This window comes from Merops nubicus, unplaced genomic scaffold (genome assembly GCF_000691845.1).
Source record: "Merops nubicus isolate BGI_N331 unplaced genomic scaffold, ASM69184v1 scaffold29897, whole genome shotgun sequence".
NCBI classification, from domain to species: domain Eukaryota; kingdom Metazoa; phylum Chordata; class Aves; order Coraciiformes; family Meropidae; genus Merops; species Merops nubicus.
The window spans coordinates 3,358-22,844 of NW_008618829.1; the positions used below are offsets into that span (position 1 = coordinate 3,358).

The window sequence follows — 19,487 nt, forward strand, 5'->3', positions numbered from 1 at the left end:
GGCCCTGCGCTGCTGGCGGGCGTGGGGCCACTGCTGGCCTCGGGGGATACAGGTGACTTTGCCAGCATGGTTGTGCCACCCATCTTGGAGCACCTGCCCACCGAAGCACCAGCTCTGGAGGATGACCCCCTTGTGAGAGCACCCGCAGTGGAGGGGGCAGCTTGGGGTGGTGCCTCCGCGCTGCTGGGCACGGACAGTCCCCCTTCCACCTTCCCACCCCTCCTGGAGGGTTCCACCACCCCAGAGCTGCTGGGTGCCCCCTCCACCTTGGCACCTACCACACAAACCCTCCCCGAGGCCGTGCTGGGGGACACCTTCCGTCTCCCCAGCCACGGGGGTGCCCCTTCCCTGGCACCCAGAGAGGGAGAGGAGCCTGTGGGCACGGAGGGACCCTCTGGTACCGCTCTCCTGGCAGAAGGGCCTCCTGCTCTACCAGATGGATTCGTTCCACATAACGAGGTATTTGTTGCCCAGGCGCTGGCAGACGGGGGTTTCAGGCACAGGAATCAGTTTATTTTGTGCTTGAGGGGTGGGTGGGAGATGGGAACTCGCTCGGGAACGCGCGTGGCCGCGAGCTGCAGGGACCAGGCTTTGAAACAGGCTCCTGTCTCCAGAGCTCAGCTTGAATTTGGCAGGGAGAAAGTTTCAGGGGGCAATGATGTGGTTTTATAAGTAAGGGAGGCAAAAGACTATCACTGCTTGGTGACCTAAACTATTGTCTTAAACTTTGTTGGCCTATTGGCCACTCAGACACAAATCACAGGCTTTAGAAAAACCTTCTCACTGGGTCCTGGCGAGGCAGTTCCCATCTTTGAAGCAGAAAATATATAGGAAAAGAGAATCCTGTAAAACAAACTAAGCACAAATCATTCCTATCCAGTGCAAGCCCCATTTTCTGCAGCTTTTTAAGTGAGTGGTAAGGTGCTGAGGCTCTGGATGTGTGTGGGAAGGGGCTCAGATTCTCTCTGGCATCTGGGGAGTTGATTTATGGTGCCGTGCTCCCGGCTTTCGCCTGGAGAGACCTTGGTGGTGGAGTTCCCACAGCCCAGCACCGATTTCCTGCCATCTGGATTAGGAGAAATATCACTAAGGAGACATCAGAAGTTAGTCAGCACCCAAAATCCCGATTTGGTAGCAATTACTCATCCTTTGGACTGTGCCAGGCGTTTGAGAAATGCACATGGAGGGGCTTGGAGAGCTGCTTCACCATGGGGGGGTCCCTGTGGGCACGGGCTGGGGCACCCAGTGTGCACCCCAGGGAGGGCAAGAGCTGTTAGGTTCTTGCCGTTGTACAAAATTGGCTGCTTTGGTGGGACCCTTATTTTATGTTCAGCATCTCTGTTGTCAGCCCCAGAGCTCTTTCTCCTGCTCAGGCTGTCAGCAGCTCCGGGTGTGCACCAGGGTGGTGTTTGTCCTTCTCACCATGGGGCTGGACTCTGGGTTTGGCAGTGCTGGGGTTAAGGAGGACTGACAGCCGGCAGATCAGGGAAGCAGAACGTGAGAGGATGCTTTGGGAAGCATTTCTAGGAGGTGTGATGGAGCAGAAGTCCTTCTGCTCACCAAGATGTCTGTCCAGCCACTCTCCCCGGGCAGGACACCTCGCTCTGTGCCCTTCTCTGCCTGGCAAAGGGTGTATGTTAAATATTTGTTTCAGAGCTGAGTCACGGGTTAATGAACTAAATCACTTTCATGAGCAAAGAAAACCAAGCGTGTTGGACGTGCCCAGTCCTCAGGCCATTAGTGTGATTATCTTTGTAAGGATCCGTGCACAGCGTCTCTCTCTTGGCAGCACCAGATTGGGGCTTGCAGGTAGACGTGGTCTGGTGGCCAGGTTTGTGGGCTGGTGGCCGGGCTCGTGGGCTGGTGGCCGGGCTTGTGGTTTGATGGCCGGATTTTCTGCAGGGCTCCCTCCCTGCCTGGCTGCTTCAAAGCCCTGGAGTTTGTTTGTGCAGCGTGCAGAGGGCTGGGACCCAGCCCGGCATGCCAGACTTATCAGCCTGGTCCTTTTGTGGCTTTGGCTGCTCCAACAGCCGGCTCCCTCTATAAATGGGCTCCTCCAACAGCCGGCTCCATCTATAAACAGTAACAGGAGAAGCAGCCGGGGAACCGGGGATTTCATGTCACCATTTATTTGTTACAACCGTGGCATAATTTGCCCTGAGCAAACAGCTCTGGACAGTGTCTGCCAGCACACCCTGAGCTTCGTGTCCCCAACGAGACCTCCCTGCCCTCCAGCCACCAGGCTCCAGCAGGAGGAAATAGCTTTTTCTTAGAAAATGGGGCAAAGAAAGTCAAACCAACCCCTCTTGCTCAGGCAGGAGATTTTTTGTGTGTGTGTTTAGAGGGGTTTTGTGTGGTGGAGTTGTTCTTGGGTGTGTTCGGGGTGGGGTTTTTTGTGTTTGAGGTTCTTTGCCTGCCTCGTGTTGCTTTGGAGGCAAAGCTGTGCCAGTCATGAGCTGCTGCTCTGCTAGGAGAGATTTTGCAGCTGAGTAGGAATTTTTTGGTGCTGTCTATGTCTGTATATGCTCGGGCACGTGAGGAGGAGGCAGGCTTGAGAAAGCTGCTTCCCAAAGGCAAAAATGTTGCCACGGGGCCGAGGGCTCCGATCCTGCCCAGCGCTGGGTGCGGGGTGACCTGTGCTCTGCATGGGCTCGTGGTCCAAGGGACAGGGGTGAGGGATGAAGGGCTCTGCTCCCTTTTGGGAGGCTTGTGCTGTTTGCTGTGGGGAAGCAAAAGGCACGTCCCTTGGGATGGGGCTGTGCAGCTGCCCCAGCAGCACCAGAGATGGGATGGTGCACCACGCACCGTGCACCGTGCACGAGCCTCAGCGGGTGGTTACAGCAGATCCACAGCTCTGATAACAAGCACTTATCTCCTCCGCGGAAACAGGATTTTCCCTGCTGCCTCCCTTTACAATGGGGAGCTTCATTCGCTCTCCTCCCCCTTCCCTATCAAATCTTTTTTGGTTTAGAAAGCTGTTCCCCACAGGATTCCCAGGCAGGACCATGCCAAATATGCGGGGCGGTTAACGACGAGCACATTAATTGCCTATTGCCTTTGTCTTTCGAAATACAGCTAGCTCCTCAGTGCCTGTAATTTCGTGGTTAACAAAACTCATGTGATGTAAAGTCCCTGTTCTCAATAGCATCACTGTAAGAATTGCTTTGGGATTTGCCCCACGAGCATTATTTCCCAATCTGATGGCTGACCAGAGCCAACACTCTTATTTCTTCCCCAATTTGCTTTCTCCACCTCACCCCCATGCTTGGAAAAAGGGGATTTACCCTTTTAAAAGCAGAGGTGGATGCTTATAGATCCTGCACTGTGCTCCACACCAGTGTGCAACATCTGTGTTACTGGGTCAAGGCGAGGGAGGAGTTTAGACAAACTTGCACAACTCTAATAAAGTCAGTGCAAGTAGCTGCTGCATCTTCCTTAGAGAAGAAAGCCTGTTGGATCTGGTGAATGATGGAGGAGCTTTAAGAACAGCTCACAGGTTATAAATACCTTTCTTCTCCCACTCTTCCCATCCCCAGCTGTTCCAGAAGGAACAAGTGGATCCTCTCCAGCTAAAACTACAGCAAGTCAATGGAGTCGGTCAAGGACTCATCCAAAGCGCCGGGAAAAACTGTGATGTCCAAGGGCTGGAACATGACATGGAGGAAATCAACACCCGCTGGAACACCCTCAACAAGAAGGTCAGAGCATGGAGAGGGGCTGTAACTGGTTTTCCTCACGCAGCGTTGGGGTCTGGTAGAAGAAGAGGGTCATGGGCAGGGAGCTGCAGCTCCTGTGTTGGTGCATCACCAGCCTGACTGTGAATGGGGTTTTGTTTTGGGGTGCAGGTGGCCCAAAGGGTTGCGCAGCTGCAAGAGGCCCTGTTGCACTGCGGGAAGTTCCAGGATGCCCTGGAGCCTTTGCTGAGCTGGCTGGCAGACACGGAGGAGCTCATCTCCAACCAGAAACCTCCCTCTGCAGAGTACAAGGTGGTGAAAGCGCAGATCCAGGAGCAGAAGGTGAGCAAGCACCGGGCAGCAGTTGGCTCGAGGGGAGGGGAAGCTCTGGACGGCAGGGCAATATTTTGGGTGTCCAGCTATGACAGATGAGGTGTAGCTAGGATGTCCACAAGCCTCCATCTTTCACAGTGGATCTTCTGGTTCCCCACATCCTCATGGAATAAGCAGGCAGCTCCTTTGCCTACACTCGCTATCGCCATCGTCTAAATCACCAGCATTACTTTCTCATCCCACTGCCTTGAAGCTGGCTGCTGGTTTTGCTGGTCAGCCGTGTTTTTCCAGCCCTAAGTTTTGTTTGTGCTGGTAATTCTGCTGTGTCAGGAGCAACCAGCGTTTGTAGGTACCAGTTGGGGTATTAGAACCCAACGAATGTACAAGCTGAGAAGGGAGCCGAGGCGTTGCCGGTGTTTGCAGAGATAACAGCCTGGGCTGGCGCCTGCCCTCGTGAGCAGCCAGGTGAAAGTTCAAGTGTGGTCGTGGTAAAACATTTTAGAAATGAATTCTTATCAAGGTTTGGTCCAACGTATTGAGGCTTTGAAGAGGAAATTTATTTAAAGGGAAAGTTAAAAACTTGACAAGTTTGAGGTGGGGGGTGATGGGGAAGCCTCTGAAAACATCTCTGGCACAGAAGTGCTTCAGATCTCTTTTATGATAGAATGTTTCAGTTGGAAGGGGCCTACAATGATCGTCTAGTCCAACTGCCTGACCACTTCAGGGCTGACCAAAAGTTAAAGCATATTATTATATTACTTTAATTTTTTTTTTTGACTGGTTTGGATGGCAGGAGCTGCCCCACTGGGCTGCCCGTGGGCTCAGCCCCCCGCCTACGGCGGTTTTCAGCCGCAAGTAGAGATCTGCTAGCTGAGGGCTAGGAGAGGTTCTGTTGATCCAGTGCAGTAACTTTTCTCCTCCTTTGTCTCCCTGCTGCTGCTAAAGCTGCTCCAGCGACTCCTGGATGACCGCAAGGGCACTGTTGAGATGATCCAAGCGGAGGGCGGCCGGATCGCGCAGGCGGCCGAGCCCGCGGACCGGGAGAAGATCGTGGGGCAGCTGGAGAGCCTGGAGCGACGCTGGGCAGGGCTGCTGGGCAGGGCAGCTGGCAGGTGAGGGCTCTGTCCCACTGGCCAAACCCCCGGGGCCAGCTTCCCCCCCCCCCAGCACCTCACCGCGCTCCGGGGCTCGGGGTTGCAACACGTGGGGAGCTGGCGGAGATTTCTGTGCAGATACATCCTGGAAACGTGGAAACAGCTGGAAAACATGAGGAATCAAAGGGTGTTTGGGAGCAGAAGTTGATAGCGGTGGTTTACAATGGCAGGGAAGAGCTCGGATTAAATAAATTCCCTGCAGGGGTGGGATGTTATTTTTATTCCTTTAAGCGTTAGCATTTAGCTTTAGCAGCAACATCCTGTTGACACCTTTCTGCTGCCTGAATCTCATTTAGGAGTCGCTTGTTGCTACATAAGCTAATATTTGAGGTTATAAAGTCACTTTTGAGGGCCAGATTTGACCTCCCAGTGTTGTAAATCACTGCCAACTAGATAGACTGTCCATCTAGGACTTGTACTGATGCCAGGCTGTCACTGAAAAGAAGCTCAGCAGCTCTGAAACACCAAGAGCCCCACCACAAGCTGAGCACATTGGAGGATCTCTGAGATAGGATGGGAACAGATGAAAAGCAGCACAACAGGGGGATAAGCTGGACCCTAAAGGCACAGTGGCAGGAAAAGCTTATTTCACAGTTTCTCCACATTGATTTTTGTGTTTGCCATCGCAGCTTGCCCGACGCAATATCTCACCTTGCTCTGAACAGAGCTGCTTTGGTTCCCTCTTCCTCATGCTCGGAGCTGCTTCCTCCAACGGGGAGCTGCTCCTTAGTGGTTTATTCAATACTACAGGCAGAAGCAACTGGAGGACATCTTGGTCCTGGCGAAGCAGTTCCATGAAACCACAGAGCCCGTGTCGGACTGGCTGTCTGTGACTGAGAAGAAGCTGGCCAACTCGGAGCCCATCGGAACCCAGACGGCCAAAATCCAGCAGCAGATCAGTCGGCACAAGGTAGGACGTGAACAGGAGCTGCTGCCAGAGGTGGTTGGTATCAGGTCCCACCCACGTGGTTGTTTCTGCCACGGCGAAGGAGCTTTTTAGAACAAATAAGTGTTGGAGGAGTTATCCAGGCTGCTTTATGTACCGAGGAGGCTGCACACCCTGACCCACCAGCATGGGCAGATAGCAAACCAACACCTTTGCACCTCGCAGCCAGAGTGGTTGGCTCTGGGTAGAAAACCATGTTCTTGTGTTTCTTTTAAACCTCTTTTCATTTTAATGCCATTTCCCCAATCACAGGTGGGTTTCACCTCCATCCCTCCAGCTGCATTCACGATTTCCGTTCCCCCTTTTACGTTGACGCTTTTTTCAATCCCTTTTTTGTTTGGTTTTGTTTTGGTTTTTTTTCTCCTTTATTTTTTTTCACTCATTTTCTTTTCTGTTGTCCATTTTATCCTCCCGCCATTCAGGCTCTAGAGGAAGAGATAGAAAGCCACGCTGCCGACGTGTCTCGGGCGGTGGGGGTCGGGCAGTCCCTCTCCTCCCTGAGCTGTGCCGCCGAGCGCAGGCTGCTGGCAGAGAAGTTAGAGTCTCTGCGGGGCCGCTACGGCGAGGTCCAGGAGAGGTGCTGCCGGAAGGCAGCGCTGCTGGATCAGGCACTGTCTAACGCCAGGCTCTTTGGGGAGGAGGAGGTGGAAGTGCTCAACTGGCTGGCTGAGGTCGAGGACAAGCTCAGCTCGGTATCCGTTAAGGATTACAAACGGGACGTCCTGCAGAAGCAGCATGCCGACCAGCTGGTATTTTCCATTTTCTTCCATCTTTTATGTTGTTTATTATGTTGCTTTTTCTCTGGGTTTGGTTGTTTTGTTTCTGGTCTGACTCGAGTTTTGCAAAGCTTCTTCCACCGCTGGTTCTCTTCGAGGCTCGGAGAAGTGTAAAGAGATTTCAGCTGTTCAAAACAATAATTGCGGCCCCAAAAATGGGTTTCCTGATTGGGGGGAGGGGCGGGGGGAGAAACTTCAAATGATTTATTTGCTTTGGGAACAATGTCTGAGCTTGGCCACCCCCTGCCTTCAGAAAGCTGGATGCTGTTTCCAAGAATCAGAGCTTGAAAAGGCTGGTGGATTTTCCGAGCCAGGCTGGCCACCGAGGAAGCCGTCTGCTTCCGCTCCCCAGGGGCCCTGCAGGCTCCTTTCAAGAGTGAGGTTATGTCTAAGACAAGGGCAAGTTCCTTGGTAACACATCTCCAGTGGGTTGGGATGGGTTTGCTCTTAAGATTTGAGACTTTGATGGGTATGGACTTTTGAGCTGGGCCTGTTGTAACAGGATGAGGGGTGATGGGTTTAAACTAAGAGAGGGAGATTTAGATGAGAGGGAAGGAAGAAATTGTTTACCCTGAGGGTGGTGAGCCCCTGGCCCAGGCTGCCCAGAGAGGTGGTCGCTGCCCCATCCCTGGAACCATCCCAGGGGAGGTTGGCCGGGGCTCTGAGCACCCTGCTCTAGCTGCAGATGTCCCTGCTCCCTGCAGGGGGGTTGGACCAGATGAATTTGAAAGGTCCCTTTAACCCAAACCATTCTATGATTCTTTGGGTCCCAGAAGTCCCAATAATTCCCATAGCAGGAGAAAGTTGACTGGACAAGTGTCAGATCTGTTGTCCACCCTTCCCATGCTCAGCAGGAGCAGTTCATGCTCCCATTAGCATCTCTGGCTGGCAGGACTCAGGGACCTGCCCACAGAAAGGTAACTCCAGTTCTCCTTTCTCTCCAGGCACTGAACGAGGAAATTGTGAACAGGAAGAAGAATGTGGACCAAGCCATTAGAAATGGGCAAGCCCTTCTGAAGCAAACCACAGGTAACATGAAGATCTGGGCAAGCTCTGGCTGATATCAAGGGTCTGGGAAAAGCCTCCTGTCCTCTGCATGGTCTTCTGTGGGAAGCCCACACTCTGCAGTGATACTTGGTTTGGAGGAGGCTGTTCCCCCTCAGATCTAATTCCCTTTCGGATAATCCCAAAGTAGCTGTTTGGCATCCAGACCTGGATCCTGAGCCACAAGCCCTCCAGCTTAGGACTTGATTGGACTTAGTTAGTCCCAGGTACTAAGCTCAGAGCTTTGTGAGCGGGTGATTCCCACCACCAGCGTGGTGATGCTCAGTGCTGAGCAGCCCTGCAATGCGAGGGAGGGTTTTCTCATTGCATCCAGCTGCTAAATCACATGGAAAGAGGTTAAAAATACACCCAGCCCTTTCCTAATATTGCTTTCCCATACTGAGCAGTTGTTGCTGTTGCCATGTGGGTGTGAGTTTATGTTTATGAGTAGGAAGAAAGGTCGGGGCGATGCATTTCCTTCAGATGTGGTCTGCTCAGAGCAGATGTACAGACCTCTGTCCTTGTGGGAGCCGTGTAGCAGGAAGAGTCATTACAAAGAGTTTGGCTTGAAGTTTCTTGTCCTCTCAGAAATAGCAGCAAAGAAGTGAACAGGACCTTTTTTCTTGGAGTGGTGACACGTTAGTTGAGAACTGAGTGGCTGTGGCTCTGAGGCTTGTGGCAAAGCCAAGCTTCACAGCTTCCTTCCTATTCCAGGGAGGAGGTGGATGTTACACTGGCCAATAGAAGCCATCAGCTTCAGGAGTAGCTTCCTGGCTGTACAAACAGGCTGGGAAGTTGCACTGGTATCAAGAAAAGGCAGACTGAAATTAGCTGTTTAAAACGGGAGGGGGAGCAGGGCAGGTGGCCACTCAGAGCTTCCTGCAGCCCCTCCCCAGGGCAGCATCATTGCCCCTTGCTGCTGTCTCGCAGGGGAGGAGGTGCTGCTGATCCAGGAGAAGCTGGATGGGATCAAGACGCGCTACTCGGACATCACCGCCGCCAGCTCCAAGGCGCTGCGCACGCTGGAGCAGGCTCGCCAGCTGGCCACCAAGTTCCAGTCCACACACGAGGAGCTCACGGGCTGGATGAGCCACGTGGAGGATGAGCTGGCATCCAGCGGGGGCCAGTCCCCCGCCGGCGAGCAGATACCCCAGTTCCAGCAGAGGCAAAAGGTAGGGGCTGGGAGGACTGGGGCGTGAGGGGGGGAGCCGGCCGGGCTTGGAGAGAGACGTCACCTGCAGAGCGCTGAGAAGGACACGTGTCCACGGTGCCTTCCACAGGAGCTGAAGAAGGAGGTGATGGAGCACAGGCTCGTGCTGGACACGGTGAACGAGGTGAGCCGAGCCCTGCTGGAGCTGGTTCCCTGGCGAGCCCGAGAGGGGCTGGATAAACTCGTGTCGGACACCAACGAGCGCTACAGGCTGGTCAGTGACACCGTCAGGCAGAGGGTGGAGGAGATCGATGCTGCTATTCAGAGGTCTCAGCAGGTAATTTAAGAACCCTGCCAGAGGTTTTCTTGGGAGAGTGGGAGCGAGCGGCTCAGCACCACTCCAGCCCTCACAGCAGGATGGTGACTGGATCCCCATGGGAGATCCCAATCCTATTGGGAACGCCGAGAAATGAATGAGCCCCCCCAGCAGCATTTGGGTTTCTGACCTGTCCCCCAGTGTGTGGCTTGGATGAGATAACCCCAAGGCTCCCGGGGTGGTGGTGCTGTATCCTGCCCGTGGGGCTTTGCTTGCGTGGGTGGTGTAGATGGTGTAAAACAGGTGACTTTCAGGCCTGGAAAAATGTCATCCCCTGACGTGGTGGCACAGGGATTTGTTCCAGGCGAGCAGTTCTCTCAGGAAGGGCTCTGCACAGACTGAAGGCTGTGGAGCACTGTAACAGCCCTCGCTGGCCTCGAGCACTGCCTCCTCAGAGCTGAGCCTGAAAACTGGTGGTGTGAAATAGAGACATCCCTTTGCCTGGGAGCAGGGAGGGTGTAGAGAAAGGTGGCTGCTCCACCGAGGTGCTCTGTGCCCCAAAACCATCTGCAGGAGCCACCAGCCTTGGGACAGTGGCTTGTGCCCCTCTCAGAGGGGTTTGTGGAGTCAGAAATCTGTGTCCATCCCAACGTCCCCTTCTCCTCCCCACCTCTGCACACTTGGGCGAAGCGTTCATCCCTTGCATCCCACTGGGTCCCCCCACGTCTCCTGGTGTTCTGTGGGCTCCATCCCTGCTGCCCATCCCTAACCTGTGCTGCCTGTGCTCTCCTCTGTGCCAGTATGAGCAGGCAGCTGATGCTGAGCTGGCCTGGGTGGCTGAGACCAAGAGGAAGCTGATGGCTCTGGGGCCCATCCGCCTGGAGCAAGACCAGACAACAGCTCAGCTGCAGGTGCAGAAGGTACGTGGGCCCTCAGTGCCCGGGGGGACAGGGTGGGCAGCAAGAAGGGATGTGGTTTGGGCAATGGCCTGGGGTTTGAGGGGGTCAGATGTCTCCCGGAGAGGCTTCTGGGGTTTGTAGTGCTGAGCAAAGATGCAGCAGTTGAAGGACCACAAAAATGATCTGAGGGCTGGAACCTCTCTGCTGCGAGTCCAGGCTGAGAGAGTTGGGCTTGTTCAGCCTGGAGAGAAGACTCCAGGGAGACCTTCTGGTGGACTTTCAGGACTTCAAAAGGCCTGTCAGAAAGATGGGGACAGACTTTTGGGCAGGGCCTGTTGTGACAGGACAAGGGGGGATGGTTTTAAGCTAAAAGAGGGAAATTTAGACTACGGAGAAGGAAGAAATTGGTTAAGCTGAGGGTGGTGAGCCCCTGGCCCAGGCTGCCCAGAGAGGTGGTCGCTGCCCCATCCCTGGAACCATCCCAGGGGAGGTTGGCCGGGGCTCTGAGCACCCTGCTCTAGCTGGGGATGTCCCTGCTTCCTGCAGGGGGTTGGACCAGATGACCTTCAAAGGTCCCTTCCAACCCAAACCATTCTATAATTCTATTTGGTAAGTTAAAGGAAAAACCAAGGAAGAAAGAGGATTTACAGAAGGGAAGTTTGGGGCTTCTAAAGGCAAAGGCCTCCTGTCTCTGCAGGAGCTGAAGCCTTTGCCCAGCTGTTTCTGGCTGGATGGGTGCTCCTGCCTGGACTCCTCTCGAGGGAGCTGCTCCTTCCAGAGTCTCTCCCCAAGCCCTGCCTGGGTCTCGCACTGGCAGTGGGAAGGGTTTAGAGAAATGTATATATTGATTAATGAGGGTGCTTTTACATCTGCTTTTTTGCTCATTGTTCCTTGCAGTGGGGGACTCCACATTTCTCTCCCAGCAGCCAGACGTGGAACAAAGAGACGCTGGGGTGGTTTTTTTTTTATATCTTTGAGATGAGCTCATGCCTGAAAGAACATGCACTTTAAATAAACGGCCCTTTTCTTCCCTTACCAGCCTCAGCCATCAGAGCAGCATACAGGCTGATTGGGTTTTATTAAAAATAAATAAAAAATAAGGCCTTGTTATAAGGGGAGGGGGCAACTGAACTGTGGAGCATCAAGTTAAATTGAGCTCAGCCTGGCTTCCCACTGTTAATGGTGTGGACCTTGGGAATGATGAAGTTCTTGGTAGATGCAGTGCTGGAGAGCATCATTTTGGGGGATTAACATGTTTGCTAAGGAATGGAGGGTGGAGCTTTTCCTCTGGTGAGGACCCTGGGTGTGGAAGTGGACTAGTACCTCATTTGAGGAGCTGTTCTGAGGCCTTTGCAAGAGAGAGGTTGATGTAGATGAGTCATGAGAAAAACATGCAGTAATCTGCATTTTGAGCCAGCTTTGCAGCCTGCCACAGGACCCTTGTGCTGAGTTTTGAGTGGTCTCTGAAGCACTGAGCTCTGCTGGAGCTGGAGCAGGAGCTGGAGCTGGAGCAGGAGGGTCCCGTGGCTGGGCAGGGGGGAGAGGTTGGGCTCCCCTCTGATTTCTTTCCTTTCTTTGGACATCCCCTTTCTGCAGGCTTTTTCCATCGACATTATTCGGCACAAAGACTCTATGGATGAGCTGTTCAGCCAGCGCAATGAAATCTTTGGGACGTGTGGAGAGGAACAAAAAGCTGTTCTCCAGGTGAACCTCCCTGTGCTATTTACTGCGACGGGGGAGACAGAGAGGGGAGAGAGGGAAACGCTCAGCCCGTGCACAAGCTGAAGGAGTTTAAAATTGCTCCATTTTTAGCAATTCCCACCAGCATTAGCAGAAATCTCTTTACATTTATTACTTTCCGTTATTGCATATTTTTATTGCAGCGTTTGGGGCTGGGGCTGGGGAGGGGGGGTGCAGAGGAGATTTTTGAGGCAGTTTTAATTGGAATTCCAGCTTGCCTGCATGGAAGGCCACCAAAGGCACCTCCTGCTCTTCCAGCTTGCAGTGTGCAGCTGGCGTTTCTCCTGGGCCGTTTCACATCCCTCGCTGTAACTCTCCTCCCTCTTTGGTTTGTTGGGTTGGGTGGGTTTTTTTAGGAGAAGACAGAGACCCTGGTGCAGCAGTACGAAGCCGTGAGCCAGCTCAACTCGGAGCGCTACGCTCGCCTGGAGCGTGCCCAGGTCCTGGTCAACCAGTTCTGGGAGACCTATGAGGAGCTGAACCCCTGGATCGAGGAGACTCAAGCTCTCCTCTCCCAGCTGCCCCCTCCAGCCATCGATCACGAGCAGCTCAAACAGCAGCAGGAGGACATGAGGGTAAGAGGATGCAGCGTTTGCATCTCCTGCACCATCGGTTCTTCTCCATCAAAAGGAGGTGCAGTGCTTGCAGGGGCAAAACCACCTTTTTTTCTCATTTTTTTTCTGCTTTTTTTCTGCTTTTTTTTCTCCAGATTTTTTTCTTAATTTTTTCTCATTTTTTTTCTCATTTTTTTTCCCTCCATCCTCTTCTTTTTGGGGATCCTGCCTGTGCAATACCAGCGTGCCGTGAGCGTACCGTATGGAAATCACTAGTTATGTTGGAGGACTTCTTACTAAAACATAGATTGCACCCAAAGGAGCCTGGCTGTTTTCAGATCCCCTGCCTGACTGCAGCAGGGAAAAACTACTTTGTGCTTTTAGGGTAGAGGGAGTTTTTTGAATGGGGTCCCCCTGGGGCTGTGGGGAGGGTCAGGAGCCACCCGTGCTGGGTGACGTGCCGGTGTGTGCAGAGCCCTGGCCATGTTTGGAAGAGCCAAGTGCCACGTGCTTGGCAGATGCTGGGTCAAGAAACCCACGGTGTGAGCTCACTACCAGATATGATCACTGCTCGTGGAGTGTTGTGTGAGAGAAATAGGCAGCAGCTTTCAATAGATTCCTAAACAAATGTGTTTTTTTTTCCACCCCCCCCCGCCTCTATTCCCTAGCAACTGAGAGAGTCCATTGCTGAACATAAGCCTCATATTGACAAGCTGCTGAAAATCGGGCCGCAGCTCAAGGACCTCAACCCTGAGGAAGGGGAGATGGTGCAGAATAAATACTCGACGGCCGAGGCCATGTATGCCAGGATCAAGGAGGAGGTGTGCCAGCGAGCCCTGGCGCTCGACGAAGCCGTCTCGCAGTCCACCCAGGTACGCTGGGCTGAGAAGCTGCTGTGGCCTCATCACGGGCCCCTGGGGAAAGCCACATGCTTTGAAATGTGGTTTCATTCTGGGCGGTACGATTGTAAAACCCTTGATAAGCCACAGAGTGGTCAGACACCTCCAGGGTAGTTTCCTGCTGCTCAGCGCTGGCTGTGGAAGCAGAGAAGGCGTTTGGATCTTGACAGAGTAAATAGGGTAATAAATTTTTACAGCCTCAATAATGATGCTCTGTCAAAGGGGCTGTTTTGGCATCCACCCAAGGCTGGAAGGGCCTGGAGAGCCTCTCTAAAGAGCGTGGAGAGATAAGTTTCATTTCTGATAAGCTGCGTGTGCAGCAAACGGCCACAGCGTCCTGTGCATGGGAGAGTTAACGGTTGTCTCTGGGGTCTGGGCAGCTCCAGAGGAGGTCAGTGACTGCAGTAGCAGAGATCTGAAAGGAAGGGCAGAGACTGTAGGTGCTAAAAGCCATAAAAGGGGTGAAGAGTTCCTGCCACTGGGGGTTTATAACCCCTGGTAACCTTTCATTTCAGCCCCTGTTGCCGTAGCACAGTTGGTTTTTGTCATGTCTGGGTTTTTATTCCTGTATTGTGTAGTCACTTCTTGTGGTTTGCACTTGTATTAACTCCGAGTTTTTCCCCCCCACACTCCCTTCCCCTCTCATCTCTCACTCCCATTGTGGAATGTGTTGTCTGTGTGTGTTGCTGCCTGTGCCCGTCCTCCCCACATGGTCCCATTTCATTCTTGTGTTGACTGCGCCCCACCATTGCAGATTACAGAGGTAAGCCCCCCACCACCCATCCTCCTTTACACTCAACTGATTCAATTTGAAACCCGGACTTTTTTATTTCTGGTCCGTGCACAGCTCAGCAAAACATGCTTCAAAATTAACTCTGGGGGCCTGAAATCACGTTTCTGAGATGGCTTTGGTTGCGTTGCCGCCGGCTCTTGGCCACGGGCAGCTTCTGCTGGGAATGCTTCCTGCAAAGCAGAGGTTTTGTCTTTCAGAGCAGTTTACCACCAATGCACAGCTCTAGCTGGACTTGCCAGTTTGCTTCTGCTTGTTGGCTGAGCCAGCATCCCCCTGGATCAACTTTGCTCCAGGAGCCCGTCTCCTCTCTGCTGTCAGAGCCTGGACTTGGCGAACGCCAACGTTGGTGTCCTGCAGGGAGGACCCGGCGCTGGCAGAGCTGCCCTCCTCACCAGCAGAGGCAATTTGGGCTCTTCATGGCCAAAGTTGACTTCTTAAGAACAATCATAATAACAAACCCTGCTAGACCCCCTTCCTCTCTCACTCTTGGCTTTCTGGTCCTGCTTCTGCTGAAGCCCCAGCTCCACGGCAGCTCCTCCCCGTGCGCATGCAGCCTTCTGCCGCCTCCCGCTGACCTGCCCGGGGTGGGTTCCTTGCTGGCCTTGCACCGAGCAGAGATCTCCACCAGCACCAAACACAGGCACTTTGCCAGCAGCACCAAAACATCCAGGGTTGGGTTTTCCCCCTGCCCGGCCGGCACAACGACCCAAAACGTGGGTTTGGGAGGTGCCGGCGAATCGCTGCCGGGTTTGAGTCTGTGAGGCTGGCTGCTGTGTGGCTGGAGGTGCAGCCTGGGGCTGTTGGCAGCAGAGGGAAGCAGAGGCAGGCGTGAGCAGGAGGCTGTGGGTGCCCTTGCTGCTGCAGGCTGCGTGGGTGCTCTCCCAGGGCTGTTGGGCACGCAGGGAGCGATGCGGCGGCGCCGCGTCTCCTCTCTGCTCCCCTGACGGTTCTCGCTCTTCTCCAGTTCCACGATAAGATTGAACCCATGCTGGAGACCCTGGAGAGCCTCTCCTCCCGCCTGCGAGTGCCACCCCTCATCCCTGCCGAGGTGGAGAAGATCAGGGAGTGCATCAGTGAGAACAAAAACGCCACGGTGGAGCTGGAGAAGCTGCAGCCCTCCTTCGAGGCGCTGAAACGCCGCGGGGAGGAGCTGATCGGCCGCTCGCAGGGAGCAGACAAGGACCTGGCAGCCAAAGGTAGCCCCAGGGGGATTTCACAAGAGGTGCTGGCTGGGCTGGTAGCAGTGCCCAGCTTCTCCTACCCAAAGCGTGGTTCCGTTGCTGCCAGGGAGGCTGTGATGGCCCAGGGATGTGTTTCAGAGCATCTCTTGGCTTCAGGAGGAGGAATAAGTCCTCAGTATGGAGATGTCTGGTGCTTGCTTCCATCTGGAGACATCAGACAGTGTGGTATCAACCAGAGGAGGGAGTATTTGTGGCTTCTTAGGCAAAGGTTTCAGCTCAGCCAAGCTGAGACCTCACCCTGAGCTGGTCTCTTGTGGCAACTGTTGGTGGCCCCTGTGAAATGATTTGTTGGTGTCGATTCAGCATCTAATGGAGGGAAGGAACATCCCCGGCACAAAAAGACCTGTCAACACAATTGGCACTAATTGGCACCTTTCTTGGCAGCTCAACAGCCAGCCCATGGGCTTGAGTGAGCGTAGACTTCACGCTAGAGGTGGCCAGAACAGAGCTTTGTTGGAGGAGAGTATGTGGCCAAATTTGCCCTGAGCTTTGCTTGCACATAAATAAAAGCTTTATTTCTGCAAGCTGGAGTTTCTCATGTCCCTCAGCATCTCTCAAAGTTAATGCTCTGATAGTCCTGGTCATCTCTAATGCCCATTTGAATATTCTCTTGGCTGTTTCTAAGTGGAAAGTGTTTGCAAAATGCTTTTGAGTTGTAAAAAGTTTTTCTTCTTCACTGAATGTTTTCATTCTCTTCCTCAGTAATCCAGGATAAGTTGGATCAGATGGTTTTCTTCTGGGAAGACATCAAAGCTCGGGCAGAAGAACGTGAAATGAAGTTCCTTGATGTCCTGGAGCTTGCAGAGAAGTTCTGGTATGACATGGCAGCCCTCCTGACTACCATCAGAGACACTCAGGACATCGTTCACGACCTGGAGAGCCCTGGTATTGATCCCTCCATCATCAAGCAGCAGGTGGAAGCAGCAGAGGTGAGGACCATGGGGCTGTATCTCTATCTGCAGCTTGTCTGCACCCAGTTTGACAGCTGAACTGGGACAGATCTCAGCTATGGGCACGGCCAGAGGTGGCTGTGAAACTTTTGCAGGCAGTCAGTTGCATTATGAAATGGTATTTCCATTGCAATTTGGAACTGTGAGGGAAAGAAAACAGAAGTGTATTTCAGCTATCCCTCCCCACCACCCCCACCCCCTGTTCCAGCCAGGGAAGTGATGCTTCATTTGCTTTATCTGCTACTGTTTTGGGAAGCTTCTCAAGCGTGTGGCCAGAGTCGTGTGCCCACTTGTTTTGAGAGATGTGAAGTTTGCACAGTTCTGCTCCCAGTCTGAGCCGAAGGCATCCGAGCGCTGTCTGGCGTGGGAAGTGTATTTTTAGGTTTGGGTGAGACTGGAGAGAAGTGTAAAGCTGGATGGGCTTGGATTTGGAGCTTGCTGCTTGTTTGAAGTCAGTGGTGAAATCCACGTCGGGTGGGTTTAGCCTGACTTGGGCCCTGGGGAGCAGGGATGTCTCTTTACACTTTGCTAAGTTTGTTTTTACCTTTTCCCTTTTAGAACCATTCTGACTTTGGTTTGCAGCTTAGGAGGCTCAAACCCAAATTTTTATATGGACCAAACACTCCTGTAAACAGGCCACCTCTTGTAAACAACAGCTTCAGCCAGGCAGTTCAGGCACACCTCAAGCTAAATACAGATGTTCCCATTTTAGTTCCCCAACCCCTGCAGACAGCAGCTGTGGCCAGATGTGGGAGCAGACCCAGCGGGTGGTGGTGATGTTGGTGAGCAGGACAGTCACCAGCTCTCTCTGTAACCTGGTCTTGGCTCTGGTGTTGGGCTGTTTGTCAGGGTGCAGGATGCCAGAACAGGAAGGACTCTCCATGCTTTAGCCCTTCATGGGGAAATTTTGGAAGAGCATTTAATAATAAACATGTTTCTTTTGTCACTTGTGTTGCATGCAGACTATTAAAGAGGAGACTGATGGCTTGCATGAAGAGCTGGAGTTCATCCGACTCCTTGGAACTGATTTAATTTTTGCCTGTGGTGAAACTGAGAAACCAGAAGTGAAGAAGAGCATTGATGAGGTAGGAAACCAAACAGCTTCAGATAAAATCAAGTAGGAGCAAGTGGGAGCTCCAGCAGCAGAGCCTAACGAATTTTGTGGGCAATGTTGTGTTCCACAGATGAACAACGCATGGGAAAACCTGAACAAGACATGGAAGGAGAGGCTTGAGAAGCTCGAAGAAGCCATGCAGTCAGCTGTGCAGTACCAGGACACGCTTCAGGTAGGAGGCAGGGCTGTTTGTGTGGAGTGGGTAGACCTGGGGAGCACCACTGTGAACCCTCTCCCTGGAGCTGTGCTGGGATTTGCACTCGTGCGAAGCAGCAAACGTCTCCCGGGCGAGTGTTTGCAGGCTCAGGTCGAGCCTGAGCTCAACAACCAGCCACAGGGAAGAGCAGAAATTTGATTGCATTTGCCTCCCCGAATCTGTCTTCATCCCTGCATGAAGCAGCAGGATGAGCCTGGCTGCCTCCAGGTCCTTGTGCTGGAAGCAGCAGAGGGGAGGAGAGTGCTTGGCAAAGCGAGCGTGGGCCAAGCACCTCTGCCCCAAAAGCAGTGTGGTGGCTGGGGGCTGGTGGAGGCAGCAGCCCCACTTCAGTGGCAGCCCCACTTCAGTGGCCACCACACGGTGCCCACAACATCCCCTCTCCTTCCAGGCCATGTTCGACTGGCTGGATAACGCCGTGATCAAACTCTGCAACATGTCCCCTGTTGGCACTGACCTCAGCACGGTTAAGGAGCAGATGAATGAGATGAAGGTGCGTGGGCCACGTGGGGCCAGGTCTCCCCTCTTTGCTTTGCATCGTGCTCCAGTGATTCATTTTGTTCTGGTTTTTGTCCCGCTTCTCTTGGCAGGAGTTTAAAATGGAGGTTTACCAGCAGCAGATTGAGATGGAAAAGCTTAATCACCAAGGTGAACTGATGCTGAAAAAAGCTACAGATGAGACAGACAGAGACATCATAAAGGAACCACTGACAGAGCTGAAACATCTCTGGGAGAATTTGGGGGAGAAAATCGCTCACAGACAGGTACAGAGAAGATCTGGACTCTTGCAAGCACGGGGTTGAAACTCTCTGGGATGCTCCCCCTCCTTCCCAACCTAAACTTTCCTTTTCCACCCCTGCCCTTGCCCAGCACAAGTTGGAAGCTGCTCTCCTGGCTCTCGGCCAGTTCCAGCACGCGCTGGCGGAGCTGATGGCCTGGCTGACCCACACTGAGGAGCTGCTGGACGCACAGAAACCCATCAACGGGGACCCCAAAGTCATCGAGGTCGAACTGGCAAAGCACCACGTGAGTCCTCCCACTCCAGGTTCCATTTCGAACCTATTCCCATTGCAGGATTTTATGTCTCATGAAAGATTTGAGTTGACTGGAGTTCATGAGAGCACAGAGGAATTAACAAGGGGCTTTAGAGCCGGGTCCAACCCTTGCCCACCACATCTCCTGTAGGTGCTGAAGAATGATGTCCTGGCCCACCAAGCGACCGTGGAGACAGTGAACAGAGCAGGCAACGAGCTGCTGGAGTCCAGTGCAGGGGACGACGCCAGCAGCCTGCGGAACCGCCTGGAGAAGCTCAACTCCTGCTGGGAGTCAGTGCTGCAGAAGACAGAGGAGAGGGAGCAGCAGCTGCAGTCCACGCTCCAGCAGGTCAGGGAGACACACCAGGGTCCCCCCCATGTGCTGGATTGCTGCTGGGGGGGTCTGCTTCTCACCTTTGCTCCACAGGGAAACGAGGGGGGAGAGAGTTAGAGGGGTGCTGGGGTTCTTTAATGTAAGTTTTTCACACAGCTCTGAGTCCTGGAGTGGTTTGGTGCCTGCCCAGAAGCACCCACGTGGTCAGGGTATGGACAGGGTCAGCAGTGTGCCCAGGTGGCCAGAAAGGCCACCAACATCCTGGATCAAAAACAGGGTGTCCAGCAGGAGTAGGGAAGGGATTGTGCCCCTGGCACCAGCA

The 19,487-nt window shown here is 53.5% G+C and overlaps 1 protein-coding gene across 1 annotated transcript in view; it reads left to right on the forward strand.

Annotated features, from left to right (window-relative positions):
• The window catches only part of LOC103776095 (microtubule-actin cross-linking factor 1-like), a 23,336-nt gene that overhangs the window by 2,742 nt on the left and 1,107 nt on the right, over window positions 1-19,487 (forward strand). Inside the window, 20 exon segments of the mRNA XM_008943591.1 lie at window positions 3,537-3,698; window positions 3,846-4,016; window positions 4,953-5,119; window positions 5,912-6,071; window positions 6,530-6,856; window positions 7,828-7,912; window positions 8,858-9,099; window positions 9,208-9,414; window positions 10,194-10,313; window positions 11,889-11,996; window positions 12,389-12,607; window positions 13,255-13,458; window positions 15,243-15,474; window positions 16,222-16,448; window positions 17,432-17,554; window positions 17,654-17,755; window positions 18,189-18,290; window positions 18,388-18,561; window positions 18,668-18,823; window positions 18,983-19,126. Coding sequence (XP_008941839.1) covers window positions 3,537-3,698; window positions 3,846-4,016; window positions 4,953-5,119; window positions 5,912-6,071; window positions 6,530-6,856; window positions 7,828-7,912; window positions 8,858-9,099; window positions 9,208-9,414; window positions 10,194-10,313; window positions 11,889-11,996; window positions 12,389-12,607; window positions 13,255-13,458; window positions 15,243-15,474; window positions 16,222-16,448; window positions 17,432-17,554; window positions 17,654-17,755; window positions 18,189-18,290; window positions 18,388-18,561; window positions 18,668-18,823; window positions 18,983-19,126 — 3,432 coding nt within the window.